Consider the following 16,407-nt stretch of genomic DNA (forward strand, 5'->3'; position numbering starts at 1 on the left):
GCAATTGCTGATGTGGAGTGCCACGTAGGCACGTATGGGTTCCTTTTGAATAAACCATATCTTTTTTTTTTTGAACAAATACTCAACTGAAGAAACATGAAGCAGCTTTTATCAAATCGTTGTGTAGATATAGTTCAATACGTTCAACTCATCAATTTAAATCATCAAACAGGATAAAGGAAAGTTGGAAACCCATCTGTAGAACGAAAAAAAGACACAATACTATACTAGAAAGTAGTAACAACATGACATAAATTGCCATAGGAGGGCCATCACTCATAGGTTACATCTGTCTATTGCAAATGTCAAGTAGAATTAACCAATTTACCAAACACGATTTTATTTTGTTTTCACATTTTACCAAGTGTGCACAATTCTACGAGGGTATGAGATACCTGAAACGGTTACAAGTTAAAAGTTGAGTGATTCCTCATTTTTCATTCTATGAATCATTTGAGTCAGATAAGTATGATCAAGTAACACATGTTTACATGTCAACAGGACCCCATATGTTTTTGTCATCAGATTGAGGATCTCCTAGAAAAGAACCAAGCTTTGGTCGAGTGGGTTGGTTTTTTCCAAGCGGGAAGTTCCAAAACGAATCAGAAGCCTCAAAGAATATGTAGAACAAGATTGCAGATGCTAAAAATAGTCCAATAAGCAGAGCATATATCTGCCATTCTGTACCAAAAGGGGAAGGATTAACTATGTATTAGTTATGATTCAGCAGCAATCCTGTACATGCATGTGCACAAACATATATATGTTTCTAAAATCATAGAAATTTGACAAAGAACAATGAAAAAAACAGTTACACATAGAGAGATTTATATGAAAGAGGCTGAGTTTGGAACATGAACGAGAAATGTGTACATTGGAAATATAGGGAGAAAAGCTTTTCTAAACCTAAGCAGGACAATACAGAAGGAAAAGAAGAACACATTGAAGCCCAAAAAATGACACATACATAGCTAGAGAATGCCTAGGTTCGGTTGTTTACAGGGATTTATACCACATAAAGACATATTGAGCCTAATTAACACCAACACTAAGCCTCAATTTTCCTCTATTTTTTGCCCGGTGTGGTCACAAATCAGGTTTAAGTCACAATTCAAGTCCCATAATTTCAATTATATATAAACTTAACAGCGTTGGTGATGTGGATGTGTGTGTGTGTGTGTGTGTGTGTGAGAGAGAGAGAGAGAGAGAGAAATACCTTTCCAATCTGCAGGAACATTTAACTTGGTTACCATAGCACCCCATTCATTAGATGTGGAAAGAACAACCCTGCAGAAGAGGACCGGCATTTGTTAAAGAACCTCCAATAAAGTTACATCACCAAACGGAAACTACATGTGTTTCAAATTATATATCGTGACAGGTAACTGCATAAAATCTGTGAAACTTTGCAAATACAAACCATTAATTGTATGATTATGCAATTTAGTTAAGATTCGTTAACCATATATATTCAAGAAACTGTCCCATGCGACAGAACATAAGTCCACAACAAAATAGATATTTTTAACGTAATCCCACAAAGTGAATATTTGAGACAAAACGACTAATACGAAACTGAAGAAGGAACAATCACTCCACTCTATACCTGGCTGCTGATAAATGAAAATACTAGTAAAATCTTAATATGTTACATCAGATATTATATACGCTGTTTTACCTTTCACTGGGACAGAAATCCAGGGAGGTGATGGAAGAGCCCAAGTGAAGCCTCTTACTCCAATGAGAAACCTCCATCTTCTTCACTGTTACTACACACACATCACCATCTTTACTTGCCCTGTGACAATAATATTTGCCATCAGAGATGAGTAAGACGATATAATAACTTACTCTAGCACACTAGCACAGACTAATAAAGCAGGCAATATACTGACAAAAAACTGCTTATAGTGATCACGCAACTGAATTTCAATAGTAACATCCAAAGTATACTAATAATAAATATAAAGTTGACAATTAGCAGGTCAAGTATTTTTGTCATAGGAAAACATTAAAGCTGTTTTGGTCAAGTATATAATCATCGGTTACTTAATGCAAGATGATAAATATATAGATGAAGTTTTAAAGCCTAGAGTTAGTTCTATTTGATCATTGTAAGTTTGTAGCTAATTATTTATAGACATGAACAGTAAAGATAAATGTTTAAGAATCAAGAACTACTTAGTATATAAGATAATATAAGGGTTACTTGCTTCACTCTTTATCCTATTTAAAGATCCCCAAGTGCTTACTTAGTTTCTAAATAAAAGGGACAAAAAAAATTCACACTTACTGAGCTAAATACTTCCCATCCAGGCTGATTGACATCACGCAAGCAGGCTTTCTAAGAAGTCTTTTAAACCCAATTCTGTTCCACGTACTGATGTCCCATACAACTGTGATTGATTTATTGCCTGCATATATAAATCCACATAGCAAACAAGAATGTTATAACTTCTAAATACTGGATCAAATTACACTTTTGTGTGAATGTAAAAAATACCCTTTTGGACAGTGCAAAACAAAAACGGTTTTGTCCCATCCTTAGAAAATCGACATAGCTCGATTTTCTCATCCTGCAATGTACAACACACACGGCATTATGAAACCAGAACTAGCAGGAAATTTGGTGTGTCCACAGTTTTTTCTGGTATAAGTTATATCTTACTGAATTTCGAGTCAAAGAGTTTACTGGGACACCATCATTAGCATTCCAAATCCTAGCAGAGCCATCCGTGGATGTTGAAGCTAGGAACTCCGAATCTAGGCTGTAAGTACAAATATTTTTTTTAGAAGAACCATAATTACATTAATGCTTATTTACATATACTACCCATATCTAAGATGGAAGTAGAACTTTAAATGGACACTGAGTTTCTTTTAGATATACTTTCCATGTACTGAGCATGTCCATAATACAAAGATTTTCTTTCAACTCCATATAAAGTTCGTACAAAACTCGTAAACTTATCTTCCGTTAAGAGTGAAACTACTGCATAAAAATGGAAAGAAAAGAACAAAATGTCTATGTAGACTAGAGAGGATCACATCATATGATTGAAGGTTGAGAGATGGTAAAAGAAATGCAGCATAGTACATATTATATTTTACCGCAAGAAAGAATCACTATTTATGGAATATTACTTGAGCATTACTCCAAGGTTTCATATGATGGAGATTTAAAATCTACCCACCTGAAGTCCATATCATTGAATGACTTGTGAGCTTTTGATTCATCTACTATGACTCGCATGCTTGGCCACTCATGTATTCTGAGATGCCCATCCTTCAATTAATTGACCAAAAAAGAATTATGTGCACTGCACAGAAGAGACCATTTATACATTAGCAAGCTGTCAATATGCTTACCATCCCTCCGGCAGCAAATCTGGATCCATCTGTGCTAAAGGCAAGGCACTTTTGTGGTCCCACCTCCTGGAGAGGCTTTAGGTCTTTGGTTACCATCTTAATATTCTTCTCTTGGCCATACAACTGAAACAATCTGCACATTATATAAAAGGTCATCCTCTGTCTAGAGCTATCTTGCAGTAATGTAACGCAACAAAGAACAATCAAATAAATTCATCTCTCCTAGTAAAGCTTGAATGATGTTTGTAAATGATCATTGTGATTCTTAGTAACGAACTGCTTAATGCAATTCTAGCTGCATTCAGATCCCAGATCAATATTTCAAAAGCAAGGAATGTAGGATCAACTTATGAAAGTACAACTCACTATGGATGTTTTGACATATCCATTACGAAAACCTATAGTAAAATTTTTGAATTAGCATGTTAGTATTTTTTTTTGAGCAACAATACATTAAGTTCCTAATATATGATGGCGGAAACTGCAAGGCACACCAACGTCATAACAAGAAGAAATTATCATCATCATGTAACCGATATTTTAGGCCATATCAGTACATCAACATCGACAATACCCAATCCCAACATTAGCGGGTTATGACTGTATGCGGGAGGTGAGATGACAGTTTGACCCTTACCCGAGGGTAGAGAGATTCATCCTAGAAGGACCTTCGGCCAGAGTGCGTGTGTGTGTGTGTGTATGTGCTTTAGTGAGTGGAAAAATGCAACTACAAAGGATATGTCAACAATAAAAGCATATAAACATCCAAGCACGTAAAACATGCATGTAAACAAGCATATATGAGTAATACATGAGCATAGCCAATTAGGTAAGACTGTGCAATATAAGTCTATCATGTATTATGTTATTGCCAGTTGTGATACATACAGTCTGGTAAGTTTGCAACGATTGAAGAGCAAAAAGTACAGGCGCCAAACACTTACATTTACAATGCAGTTAAACCAGATCTAGCACTTCTCCGATAAAAACTAAGAGAAATCTATATACCACTAGGTAGAAGATATTATTCAAGTATGAGTATCAGAATATTTGCACTTAACATATGTATGTGCTGGTATTACGCCCAAATGCACTATAGACTATATGGAAATGTGTTTCCAACTCTAAAACAGTTCATCTGAAATCAACTGTCTAGCTTCACCCTAATTTACTAATATCATTCAATAAAAATTCTATCTCTAACCCTTGACTAAATCCTGAAACATCCGGAAACGGCATTTATCGTCTAAAACCTGTATCTATTGTTTTTGCCTCCTCTAATGCATAAAACACAAATCAATACAAAATACAGACACACACACATATACATATAGATATAATTTGTAGTATGTGTACCTGCAACCGCCTTTGGTAGTAGAACAAACGATATCATCACCGCTTGGATGAACGGCTATACTTACTGGATCACATCCTTCTTCAAACTCATAACTCGCCTGCACTTCCTCCAAACATACATAACCTAGTAAATTACATACATATACATATACATATATAGATATAGATACATAGTGTACGAGAGAGAATTAGAGACCTCGGGAGATGAAGAGAGAGAGTTAGTAATACGATCGAAAGTGAAAATTTGAAGAGAAGCAGGGAGATCGCCGTGTTTCAACTTCCCCAGCGCTACTAAATGAGCATTTTCCGGTCGCCGGATCCACGCCGCAAATTTCACCGTTCCTTGTTCCGCCGTTACACCGCCCTCCATTTTTATTTTTGTTTTAGATAATATCGAGAGAGATAGATTTAAGAGGTTTTGAGTTTTGTGAGTTTGTTAATTTTTGGTTTTGAAAAGTATTAAGTACTTAGTTTTTAATAAATAAAAAATAAAGTCAACTGAATAAATCTGATTATGTATATATGAATGTCTGGTCAACTGTATGAGCGTATCGGATCTTAAATGGATATCCGGTGAATGATTCGGTTAGGCGACGTTGTAAACAGCGTGGGCCGGCTCTTTGCCTTTCAATATTATGTGGGACCCTTCCACTTCCACTTTCTCTAAACAAACATTACCTTGGCCGTTGCCCACAATCCAAGATTTGTGGGTTTTTTTTCCTGAAGTTTTCTATAAAAAGTTACTTACATTTTCACTATATTTAAATTTCAATCTTACATTATAATTAAAAAAAAACATATATTAATCTGAGTAAATCTCCTCTAATTAAAATATTAACAAACACAATATGCACAACTATAGGTCTGAATTACAAAAATTTTAAGTATTACAAATATCGATAAAAAAAACATCATGTATATTAAACTTAGCTTTAGAAATAACTAGCAATGATCAGTATAAGTAAATATAAAATTAACATCATGTTATTTGTAATCTAGTAAAAAAATGTTGTTAATTTAACAAATAGAAAAGACATTTTAAAAATAGTAACTTTGAACATGATATTGAACAAATTTATGAAATTTTCCACTTTTATATCATAAATAGTAATGACGATATATTAATGTAAATTTCATGTTCAATGAAAAAAAAAAAGTTGATTTACACATTCATGCAAAATGCATCTTTGATGAACACAAATGCATTTTCAATAGATGTATCAACTAAAATTAGTGATTTTGAAAAATTAAATGCTTCGAAATGTTATGTAACACTTCGTTTGTATTATTAATGCTTAAATTATGTTGGATTTACCAGTTATTCAATTTGTTTTATAGTATACTCAATTATAACTTAATAAATACCATCTATCAAAACAAAAACACTATTATGAGAACACAGCCATATATATAATACGTGACTACGTGAAGATTCAAAATTGATAAGACTAGTTTGTTGACTAATGGCACTAACGTTGTTTTAACATGTGTGTTTTGCTTTCTATTCTATGATTCTATCTATTCGATTTCATGTAACTATTTCTATTCTATCCCATCTGGATGTTTATTTGTGAACCTATGTAAATCAAACCGCGATGTATTATTTACATTTATTATGTAAAAAATGAATATAGATTTACAAAATAAATATAAAGTTATTAAACATGCACTCTAAAGGAAATAGACTACTCTATATATGTTTTATAAGACACATGACGGCCTGATATATGGGACATGCGGATCAGACTAGACTGGAAAATCGGACTTGATCTTTTTTTTTTCTATAAATGATATGAAACTAAATATTATATTGATTTATAATCTTAATATTTTTAAAAAATTATGTCTTTGATAGATCATTTGGGCTAGTACTTAGTAACATGTATTTTTTTCCATCATATAGGTTCAAATCGTTACCACACCATATGTCTTAATATGTTTTCTTACAGTATATTTGTTTAAGCCTTATGTTTATCATATTTGAAAAATAAAACACCAACTATTTGGCTTTACCTTGTTTTTTAACCACACAGGTTCAAAACTTGGCTTTAGCTTTTCACTATAGATTATTTTTCTTTTAATCGAACCGATTGATTTAAAATATCTAGTCTCATGCGGCCAATGTTGTAAAACTCGGTCGATTTGGCTAGAACTTGGAATCGACTTCTACACGAATTGGGTTTGGGCGTTTGGCTGAATCAGACTCGATCAACGGTCAATACTCGAGTCAAACTCGACCGACTTGGTCAAAACTCGACTGACTTAGGTCAACTTTAGTCAATTTTGTTTTTATCTTTATACAATAGTATTTTTTAGTAAAATCATGAATTGATTTAAGTTTATGTCTTCTGAACAATTAAGTTTGAAGTTTAAGTTAAAATTTTTAAACAATTATATCTATGTTTGAAGTTTATTACATATAAATTCAAATTTTATCATTTTCTATATTGAAAAATTAATCCGGGTTCCCTCGATTCTGATCCAAGGTTTCAAAATCTCTTGACTCACTTATTCGCTGATCCGATCTCGAGTCACGAGTTCTCCAACATTGCTTGCGGCCATGCTTAGTTCATGGTCCGGTGGGTTCAATCGGTTGTTCATTAACATATATCTAAGCTCGATCATTTTTACAATTAAAAAAAGGGAAATGATTAATCATTCTAACTAAATATCATAAAAATCCTCCTAACCACGAGATGATGACGTGTGGAAAAATCAGGAGGGAAGATTAAGAAAAAGAATTAATGGATAACATATGTCAACTTCTTGTAGTTTTAGGAGGATTTTTAGACTAATCTTTAAGATGATTTATCATTTTCCTTAAAAAAAATGTTAAGAGTCATTGGGTTTAGATAGTAATCTTCATTGGCTAGCTTTATAAAGTTATCTTTGCATAGCTAATAACTCATATTAAGTGTGATCAATCTTGGGTCAACTCTGCTTAGACATGGATTCAATTCCTTTTTGGGTGACAAAAGTTGGCCTATCCACTTTGCTATGGCCTAAGTTTTTGCAAGCACAATTGTCTAACCCAAGTTAAATTGCTTAGATGATTAGGCTTACCCAAATCCTAGCGCCCGATGGATCCAAGGAAAAATAACGAGTGGTGCGCAACCTATGAAACACACTAATTTAGTCGTCTAGCTAGATTAATCTTAGTCCTCTCCTAAGCTCCCAAAACCCCTACACTAGTCTTATTCCTTTAATAAATACTCATCGGTCATGTCCTCCAACAGACATAGCATTTTGGGGCAGCCAAGAGTAACCTCCCCCTCGATTTTGGCCTCCTTCTACTCAAGCCAAAACCACTACGGAGGTTACTGAGGACCAAAGTCTACGAAAAAAAAGTCTACAAAAACCTATTCCCATATGCCTTACACTCACTGACCACCTCCTCCATTAGGAAACTCGGCGGACCCAGCTGACAGATATATCGCCTTATCATGGCCTCGACAGACAGGTATAAACACTTTACCCTTTTAAGGCTTTTACATCTTTCTGGCCGGAGGTCCTTATGGAAAGAGTCTCTCTATCTTTGGGTAGATGTAAGATGTTTATAGCTCATCTCTCCATACCCCGCTCAGGGATTAGGTACCATTGTTGTTGATTACGGCTTACCCAAGTTACCCTTAGCTACATTGCTCTTCTGACCGAGCCTGTGCGGCTGTACCTAACCAAGTTATATTGCACATCAGTTGAGTCATATAAAGCCAAACACCCTTCAATATTTCCCCCAAAAACAAAGCAAAAATGGCAATAACATCTTATCACTCAACTACTTTCATGTCTTCTTCTTCTTCATTGAACCGGTTAGCACCAATATCAAGAACGGGGTTTATTTCTTACACATCCCCCTTGAACCCTTATAAGCCTCGTGCAATATTCAGCTCTGGTTTTGTTTCTTTTGCTTCCAAAAGAAAACAATCAAGAAAATTGTTTACAGGTTGGATTTTTTTTTTATGCCCATGTGTTAATCTCTTGCTAATTTATATATTTTTTTTTCCTTTAATTTGGGTCAATTTATTATTATTTTTTTCTCGACGATTTCTGTTGAGGGTGTTTGATATGCTTGAAGTTAGATGAATATTTGTAGTGTGTGAATTCTGTGTTAATTGTGATTGAATGCTAATTATAAAAGTAAAATTGTGTTTTATTTTTTAATGATTGGTCAGTTTATGCAATTTCTTTCTAATTATTTTGTGTGAATTAATACTTAAAATTGCTGTATTTTTGTAATGCATGTTTGCAACACCTAAGAAGACATATTGCCCACAAACATGAATGCTTTTGTGCAAAGTTTGCCTTGTTAAGTTTTGTTCATAAGCCAAAATTAACAAGGGTTACAGATATTATTGCTGGGCAAGGATGTTATAAGTTATTATGCTAAAAAAATTCCGACTATGGCTGCCTTTATTACGAAGTGTCGAGTACAATGGTTGCGATATTACAGTCAGTTGGTTATGTTGATGTATTTTGCACATGCTGCAGTAAAATTTACGCCTATTTCAATTTGGGAAACTTTCAGTCACTATTACAAAACTATGTCGTTGGTACAACTTTGCACATTTATGGGATTCACAGATTTCATGAAATTGGCTCATTCTACATGAATAAGTGGTTTTGGACAAGTTTTTTATTTGAAGTGTCTTTCTCTTTTGGCAAGAATGGTCATAATGGTACAAAATTAATCATTTATGTCATGGATGTGTATTACAGTTAATCCAGTCTAACTTACTGAATACATAGACTTCTCCATATTTAAGAAAATATTAGAGCATAATGGCAAACATTCGGATAATCTTAATATGCATTTATGTGTTTGATATTGTTGCAGTGAGATCAGCGGTAGCTCCTGTTGAAACCACAGCTGATTTTGATGAGATGGTTTCTGGGACAAAAAGAAAGTATTACATGCTAGGCGGGAAAGGTGGTGTAGGTAAAACAAGCTGTGCTGCTTCACTTGCTGTAAAATTTGCAAATAATGGTCATCCAACTCTTGTAGTTTCAACCGACCCTGCACATTCTTTAAGTGACTCTTTTGCTCAGGTAATTGATATGTTTTCTGCTCCTGATTGTTAATTGAATTATGTGTTAGATTCCTTTTTCTTTTGCAAAAATTATTTATAAAAAAAAAAGTCATTTTGTCTTCTACATGGGTTTCTTTTTAGGATCTGACTGGTGGGACTCTAGTACCCGTTGAAGGACCTCTTTCTCCTCTTTTTGCCCTGGAGGTTTGTATGATAAATCATTTAAGACTGTTTATATTTGCATATTGTAAATCAGTGATTGTGACTTGAAGTTGTAATAGCTACTTATTTTGGATAACCGTTTTGTGCTTCCATATATCTTTGATATGATTATCTGATTATTTTGGAGTCAAATAACTGAATAATCAGTATTGGATAGTTATTGATTATTAAAGGGTGAAATAACATTTTAGTTATTTACCCTTTACTTCAATCTGATCTTAGAAACTTTTATTTTATTTTTCAATTATGTTTACTTTTTTCACAAAATATCATTGTTGGTCATTTAATATATTAATTTTCTAAACTATCAAATTTTCCAAATATTCAAAGATCTAAGTATTCCAACTTCAAATATATGGCAACGTGTGTGAAACCCTGCCTGATTATCAATAATTAATCAATCACATTCTAAATATGCTCATGAAGATCCTTTAGTGTAACGTTTGCTCTTTGACATTTTCATCTTTAATTCTAATGCCAGTGAACTCCTGGCAGATAAATCCTGATAAAGCAAGGGAAGAATTTCGTGATGTAAGCAAGAAGAATGGTGGAACTGGAGTCAAAGACTTCATGGATGGCATGGGTCTTGGAATGCTCGCTGATCAAGTAAATTTTTTATAAATCTCTTGTTTATTTATATTGCTGTTTCCAGGCCGTTGTGGTTATGCTTGTTATTTCTGTTTTCTTTCATCTTTTTTATGTTTGTCTTTGTCTTTTTCTGTATATCGAGTCTTGTCTATCATTCTGAGGTGAGGCTGGTTTGGGGCAGATAATGTTGGTATTTTCCCTTCGTTTTGCCATATTCTTATTACAATATTGTTGTTGTAGTGCCTTTCTTTGTACACCTTCTTGTGTTAGCTTGTTAAAATGCAATTATGTTCATGCCTTGACCAAAATAGAACCTCAGAACCAAACGGGTAAAAAGGTTGGTCAAAATAGTTGGGTTGTGGTGTGTTTGATTGTAAGGACCTGACAACAGTTCTTTGTCTTATTTCTCTAGTATCATAAATGATTAAGTAAGTAACAGCCAATGCCGTCTTCCATGGGTTTTGGGTCCCAATACCTCGACGGTGTATTACTGTAGTATCATAAATGATTAACACATTAAATATGATAACAAATAATATGATAAAAATGTTTTTTTTTTCTTCTAATAAAGCAATTTAAGAGGTTGTGAACACTTGGTTATGCGCGAACAACTTCTACACCATTTAACCCTTTTAATCCTTTAACTTTGTAGCTATAGTTTACAACGGGAGAAATTAACTATACAGATATATCGCCAGTTCAAACATAAATGGTTTGATATTACCACATCTAAGTGGAGTCACATTATCCTTGTTCTCTGCTTTTAGTCTCTTTTGCAAATGCTTAGTTTGGCTTACTAGTCCTTCACCTTTTGTGATCTTTTCCAATCGTTGATCCATAAAGTTAGGAGAGCTGAAGCTAGGGGAGCTCTTGGACACCCCTCCTCCCGGTTTAGACGAAGCTCTTGCAATTTCCAAGGTAATCCATATTGGCGTTTTTATGTTTATATTATGTCCAATGGTATACTCGTTTCGATTATTTTTTCAATCACTAAAATCTTTTGCCAGGTTATTCAATTTCTTGAATCACAAGAATATAACATGTTTACACGCATAGTCTTTGATACTGCACCCACGGTAAGTAAAAGACACCTTTCTTTTAAATCTTGTATACTTCTATTGAAACTCTAGTTACTTGAACATGATAAGATGTGCTAATAGGGTCATACGCTGCGACTTTTGTCATTGCCCGATTTCTTGGACGCATCAATTGGGAAGATACTGAAGGTAAGGTTCTTAACCTGAGCTTAAGTTTTACATTATATCGTTGAATTTTGTTTGGATGTTTAGTAATTATGAGTTGCAATTTAAACGGGATATTAGAAAGTAACAGTTCTCATTCCTGTTTACAGTATCATCGTTTTCTAATTTTTAACATGGAGCCTTTATGCTTATTAACTATTATTTACTATGTAATTCTGTTGATATTTCCATCTATAATTTTGCATGTTACAGCTTAGGCAGAAAATATCTTCGGCAACTTCAGCAATCAAAAATGTATTTGGGCAAGAAGGATCTCGTCAAGATGCTGTAAGCTGGTTTAGTTAGATTGTAATTGGACCTTGTTGAATTAAAGGGATAATCAATCATCTTATTTTCTTCACATGTTCATGTAGTCTGATAAATTGGAGAAACTAAGGGAAAGGATGATTAAAGTACGGGAGCTTTTTCGTGATACTGATTCAACAGAATTTGTTATAGTGACGATTCCTACGGTAATACCTGTACATACATTTAGAAGTGCAAACAGTTCAGTTTGGCCTGGCCTGAACCATGGACCAAGCCAGACTGATCCTAGTAGTTAGAGGTGGCAAAATGGACGGGTTGGGTGGGCTGTGTAATGAGTAAAAAAAGTAGCCTGTAATATAGGTCTGAACGAACAGGTTGGGTAGGGCCATGGAGGAACCCATCAAAATAAGATTATAAAAAGTACTTGTTAACATAAAATATAAAATTTTCAAATAGTGATGTAGGAGGTTATAAACATTTGAAAACACTTTACGTGACTTCGGCCTGTTTGATTCGGTCGAACCAACTCGAGTATACACATTTCTAGAAAAATGAGGTTGAAACTTGAAACTCACTTCTGGCAGTAGGCTTTAGACATTCTGAGCCATGAAAGCCTTCGAACCAAAACCAATCAGTCAACTTTTGTCCATTCTGGTTCCAATGTCCTTCATGTTGCAAATAAAGAAACTTAAGAAAGTTATTCTATTTCAAGATAAACTGATTTTAAACACCACACTTGAAATATTATTTTTCTCATGTTCATTTTTTTAAATTAGTAAATTATATAATATAGAATTGGGTATCTCTCTTTTAAGGAGGAGGGGGGAGGGGGGTGGGGGTTTAGATGTGCATTTTTTTGAGTGGTTATTACAACGTTAGTTATTAGAATAGAATAATCATATAATCAAAGTTAGTCGCAGTTAGGTAATTTTACATGTATACTCAGAAAGTAAACTATCTTTCTACAACTCCACATTTGCATTTCAAAATCTGATTATTGAGGTCACTAATGATCAGAAAATCTAAACTAAAATCATGTTGATGGACACTTTCCATCATGTTAAAACCCTTTCTAAAATTGGATTCATATAGAAATTTAATTACTACTCCGTATCAACAGACAAGAATTAATTAATTTAAATTCATTTTCGTGTGGTTTAGTTTTCTTTCTAGTTTAACACCTAAAATTTTAGTCTGAAATTTACATATTTGTTTCAAACTTCCTCATGACTTTCATTATGGGTTTTTAAGGTAATGGCCATCAGTGAGTCCGCAAGGTTGCGTGCTTCACTTATTAAGGAAAATGTTCCTGTCAAAAGGCTTATTGTTAATCAAATTCTTCCGCCATCTGCTTCTGACTGCAAATTCTGTGCTATGAAAAGGAAGGTACAGATTCTCTTATAACAGCATTCTCCTCTGTTGATGACATAATTGTTAATAATTTATAATTCAGATGGCTTATGAACTTGGAAAAAAGGTTGGGTGGACTGGTACTAGGGTCAACCATGGTGGGGCCGTTATTGACACACGTCATCAAAATTTACATGAATACTGTATCAAATAACTGTTTATCAAATATAAATAATACAAGACGCCTTAGATCAGTAGTTTAAGCGGGACTTCTAGATGTGGAGTTCTTGGAACCGAAACATATAAAGTTAAATTTACTGTCTGGACTCTGGATGGTCAACCGTCTCAACCATTCAATCTGACCAGGTTTTTTTTAACATGGATAATATTTAATGAAAGTCATTCTCTGTTACACTAGATTTTTAGGTATGCCAGTGATTCTTGAAGCTTGAGATTGGCACAATTTCATTTAATTTCATGTTATAAATATTTCAGGACCAAACTCGTGCGATTGAGATGATCCGAAATGATCCAGAGCTGTCCAGTCTGATTTTGGTGCAGGCACCTCTTGTTGATGTTGAAATCAGAGGTGTCCCGGCTCTTCAATTCTTAGGGGACATGATTTGGAAATAGAAGTATATGAGATCTTCTCAGCATGACAAGGTAAATTTGTTTTCTCCACACCTAGTATTTTGAGTTTTCGTGTTTCTTTGATAAACGTTAGAGGCCGGAAATGATCTGGTCGGGCAGGAATGGGTCAATAATAGTTAGGGTAATAATGTCCTTACAGGTAGAAAGGGGCATGGTTTCCCCAAGAAAAATGATATTATTTCAACACTACTCTAGTTTTTATGAATAAATTGCTTTAGAAGGTTTTATGCATTAAAAATACACTCTGGGTGACTTGCAATCTCTTTGGCTTGCTTCGTTTGAAGCTAAGTTTTGCCAATAGTGTCCTTTGACTAATTCATTAGTTTTATGGGAAGAGATATTTTGGTTAAAACTAATGTTTGTGAGAGTAATGGCAGATATCTAGATTAAGCTGTTGATGAATTTGTATAATTTAAATGTACAAATATCCCCAACTTCAGTTACAAGCATACTTACGCCAAGACCAAGTTAGTGTTTAGCGAGTGTATTTTTATAAAACTAAAGGAACCTTTGTTAGCCGATAAGCATCCACAGGGGATATATAGGTGGAAATTAGGATTTATGATAGGTCATAGGAGGTGATAAGTCATAGAGTGTGATAGTCAAATGCCTTAGCGGTACGTGCTCCGCCTTCGGATTTAAAAATTCGTCGAAAGTATATGGAATGACATTTCTAATGAAAGAGCATGAAATTTTAAGAACACCCACACAGTTTTTGTAATTTATCGATATACGGTTTTTGAGATAAAGGATTTTGAATGAATTAGAAAAATAAAATGATTTATAGAGGAGAGAGAAAAAAATGAGTGGTTGAGATTTAAGGGTATTATAGGTATTTTAGGTAGAGATGTTTAAATTAGTGAATAAAGAAGGGGGTAATTTAGGTAGTTCAAATCATCTTTTGAGATTTTAAAAAGGGACAAAATGCTTTATAAGATAGTATAGATATAGATATACTTGGGGTTTGTGGAAATTGGGTTCTCCTCCGATAGAGTACTAGTAGGCAAGTAGCTACCCTATTTATTCATATGCCATTTACTCTCATTCTTCATTTTCGTCTTGTGGCCTTGTTCAAGTTATCACATAACATAAATTGCATATACAAATTCTTTCCCATTTCTTCTCACATCATACAAGCATAATGAATTTGTTGAATTGTCAAATGGCCTAACCAAATAATGTCTTGGTTTCCTTTTAAGGCTCCTTAGGATTTTTGTTGAATTTTATTTCTAATCTCAGGTTGACAGAAATAGTAATGAGTTGTCGCAGATAATTGCTACAAGATACATTGGAGCCTTAACGCACTTGGTGAGTCTTCAGAAGATTAATTTTTGGTCACAGTTTTGGTTGCAAGGTGAGGCACATACACACAAGGATGAAGTCTTTCAAATATCAAAGAAACCACACTGATTACTTAACGGGTAGAGATTGTTGTATATAAGATCATCATTTGCTCTGTACGATATGTCGATATTTGGTGCATACTTTGTATTCGTATTTAATGTACAAGTATCCTCCAACTTTATGTTGAAAATGACAGGATTACATAGAAGGTTGTTAATATGGTAAACTATCATCCATCAAATTTCTGTGAATTGGCAAAAAGACTGGCCAGACAAGTCGGATAAGGGTTGAAATGGGTTTGGTCTACCTGTAAAAGTTTTTTTTTTCTAATTTTATATTTTAATATTTTGGCTACTTAAATTTTTTAATTTTCTTTACACACAAGGGCATATGGTTTGCCAGGTTTGAAGATTGATGTCATCACACTATTGCATCATAAAAAGAGAACCCTAACTACCATGTTATGGATCACAATCCAACATCACTCGACATTTCTTTCATCACTTAGCTCTCCACTTGTGATCACCATCACTTGGCTCTATAGCCTGTTAACCTATAATCCCTTTATTACTACAGATATATCACAACAATAATATAGTGTCCCAACTTTTAAAAGAAACCAAAAGGGAATAAACACACTTTCACTGTGTCCTTGAAACAACATGCGACAATACATACTTTTGTACTACAGATGCGACTGACGGATATTATTGACATTATCCTGATAATGATTCGCAGCAGAAGTTGACAAACAAAGCACAAAATAAAGGCAGCAAAACGAAATAACACATCAAAATGACCTGCTTCTTACGTAAATTCATTTTGCTCATAACCCAAGCCAACTAATTAACTTTTCTTTGGAACAAACTATAGTTTTTTAGATTATCATATAAAAGTTTATTTATATAAATTTATTAAAGTAAAAAAGCTGTAAATTCAACTAATTCTAGTGATCCACTTTCGTGCTGTATCTTCAGATAACACGTGAATCA

The 16,407-nt window shown here is 34.0% G+C and overlaps 2 protein-coding genes across 3 annotated transcripts; one reads left to right on the forward strand and one right to left on the reverse strand.

The window, feature by feature from the left end:
- Positions 1 to 323: 323 nt before the first annotated feature.
- Positions 324 to 5,161, reverse strand: LOC122602909 (SEC12-like protein 1). Its single transcript, XM_043775521.1, has 10 exons — positions 4,922 to 5,161; positions 4,726 to 4,823; positions 3,370 to 3,502; positions 3,195 to 3,286; positions 2,669 to 2,768; positions 2,504 to 2,576; positions 2,294 to 2,414; positions 1,679 to 1,798; positions 1,217 to 1,287; positions 324 to 681 (listed from the first exon to the last, which is right to left on the reverse strand). The coding sequence occupies exons 1-10, from the start codon at positions 5,093 to 5,095 to the stop codon at positions 488 to 490; spliced, it is 1,176 nt and encodes a 391-aa protein (XP_043631456.1). The 5' UTR covers positions 5,096 to 5,161; the 3' UTR covers positions 324 to 487.
- Positions 5,162 to 8,441: 3,280 nt separating this feature from the next.
- On the forward strand, positions 8,442 to 15,641 carry LOC122602908 (ATPase GET3B-like). 2 transcript variants are annotated; one of them, XM_043775519.1, is made up of 12 exons: positions 8,442 to 8,668; positions 9,560 to 9,771; positions 9,894 to 9,956; positions 10,470 to 10,580; positions 11,406 to 11,480; positions 11,570 to 11,638; positions 11,723 to 11,788; positions 12,017 to 12,091; positions 12,178 to 12,276; positions 13,322 to 13,456; positions 13,916 to 14,083; positions 15,341 to 15,641. In XM_043775519.1, exons 1-11 carry the CDS (start codon positions 8,476 to 8,478, stop codon positions 14,051 to 14,053), a joined length of 1,236 nt encoding a protein of 411 aa, XP_043631454.1. In that variant the 5' UTR covers positions 8,442 to 8,475; the 3' UTR covers positions 14,054 to 14,083; positions 15,341 to 15,641. The 2 variants fall into 2 exon arrangements, with proteins under 2 accessions (XP_043631454.1, XP_043631453.1); XM_043775518.1 differs by having other exon boundaries at positions 8,444 to 8,668; positions 15,311 to 15,641.
- Positions 15,642 to 16,407: the final 766 nt, after the last annotated feature.

This window comes from Erigeron canadensis, chromosome 6 (genome assembly GCF_010389155.1).
Source record: "Erigeron canadensis isolate Cc75 chromosome 6, C_canadensis_v1, whole genome shotgun sequence".
NCBI lineage: Eukaryota > Viridiplantae > Streptophyta > Magnoliopsida > Asterales > Asteraceae > Erigeron > Erigeron canadensis.

Bases quoted from the DNA above. Each gene is read 5' to 3' on its own strand.
- LOC122602908 (XM_043775519.1), top strand. From the start codon at position 8,476: ATGGCAATAACATCTTATCACTCAACTACTTTCATGTCTTCTTCTTCT. The intron at 8,669-9,559 runs GTTGGATTTTTT...ATATTGTTGCAG, and splicing joins ATCAAGAAAATTGTTTACAG to TGAGATCAGCGGTAGCTCCT. The intron at 9,772-9,893 runs GTAATTGATATG...GTTTCTTTTTAG, and splicing joins TAAGTGACTCTTTTGCTCAG to GATCTGACTGGTGGGACTCT.
- LOC122602909 (XM_043775521.1), bottom strand. From the start codon at position 5,095: ATGGAGGGCGGTGTAACGGCGGAACAAGGAACGGTGAAATTTGCGGCG. The intron at 3,287-3,369 runs GTAAGCATATTG...AATTAATTGAAG, and splicing joins GATTTGCTGCCGGAGGGATG to GATGGGCATCTCAGAATACA. The intron at 682-1,216 runs GTATTTCTCTCT...CTTTTGGTACAG, and splicing joins TGTTCCTGCAGATTGGAAAG to AATGGCAGATATATGCTCTG.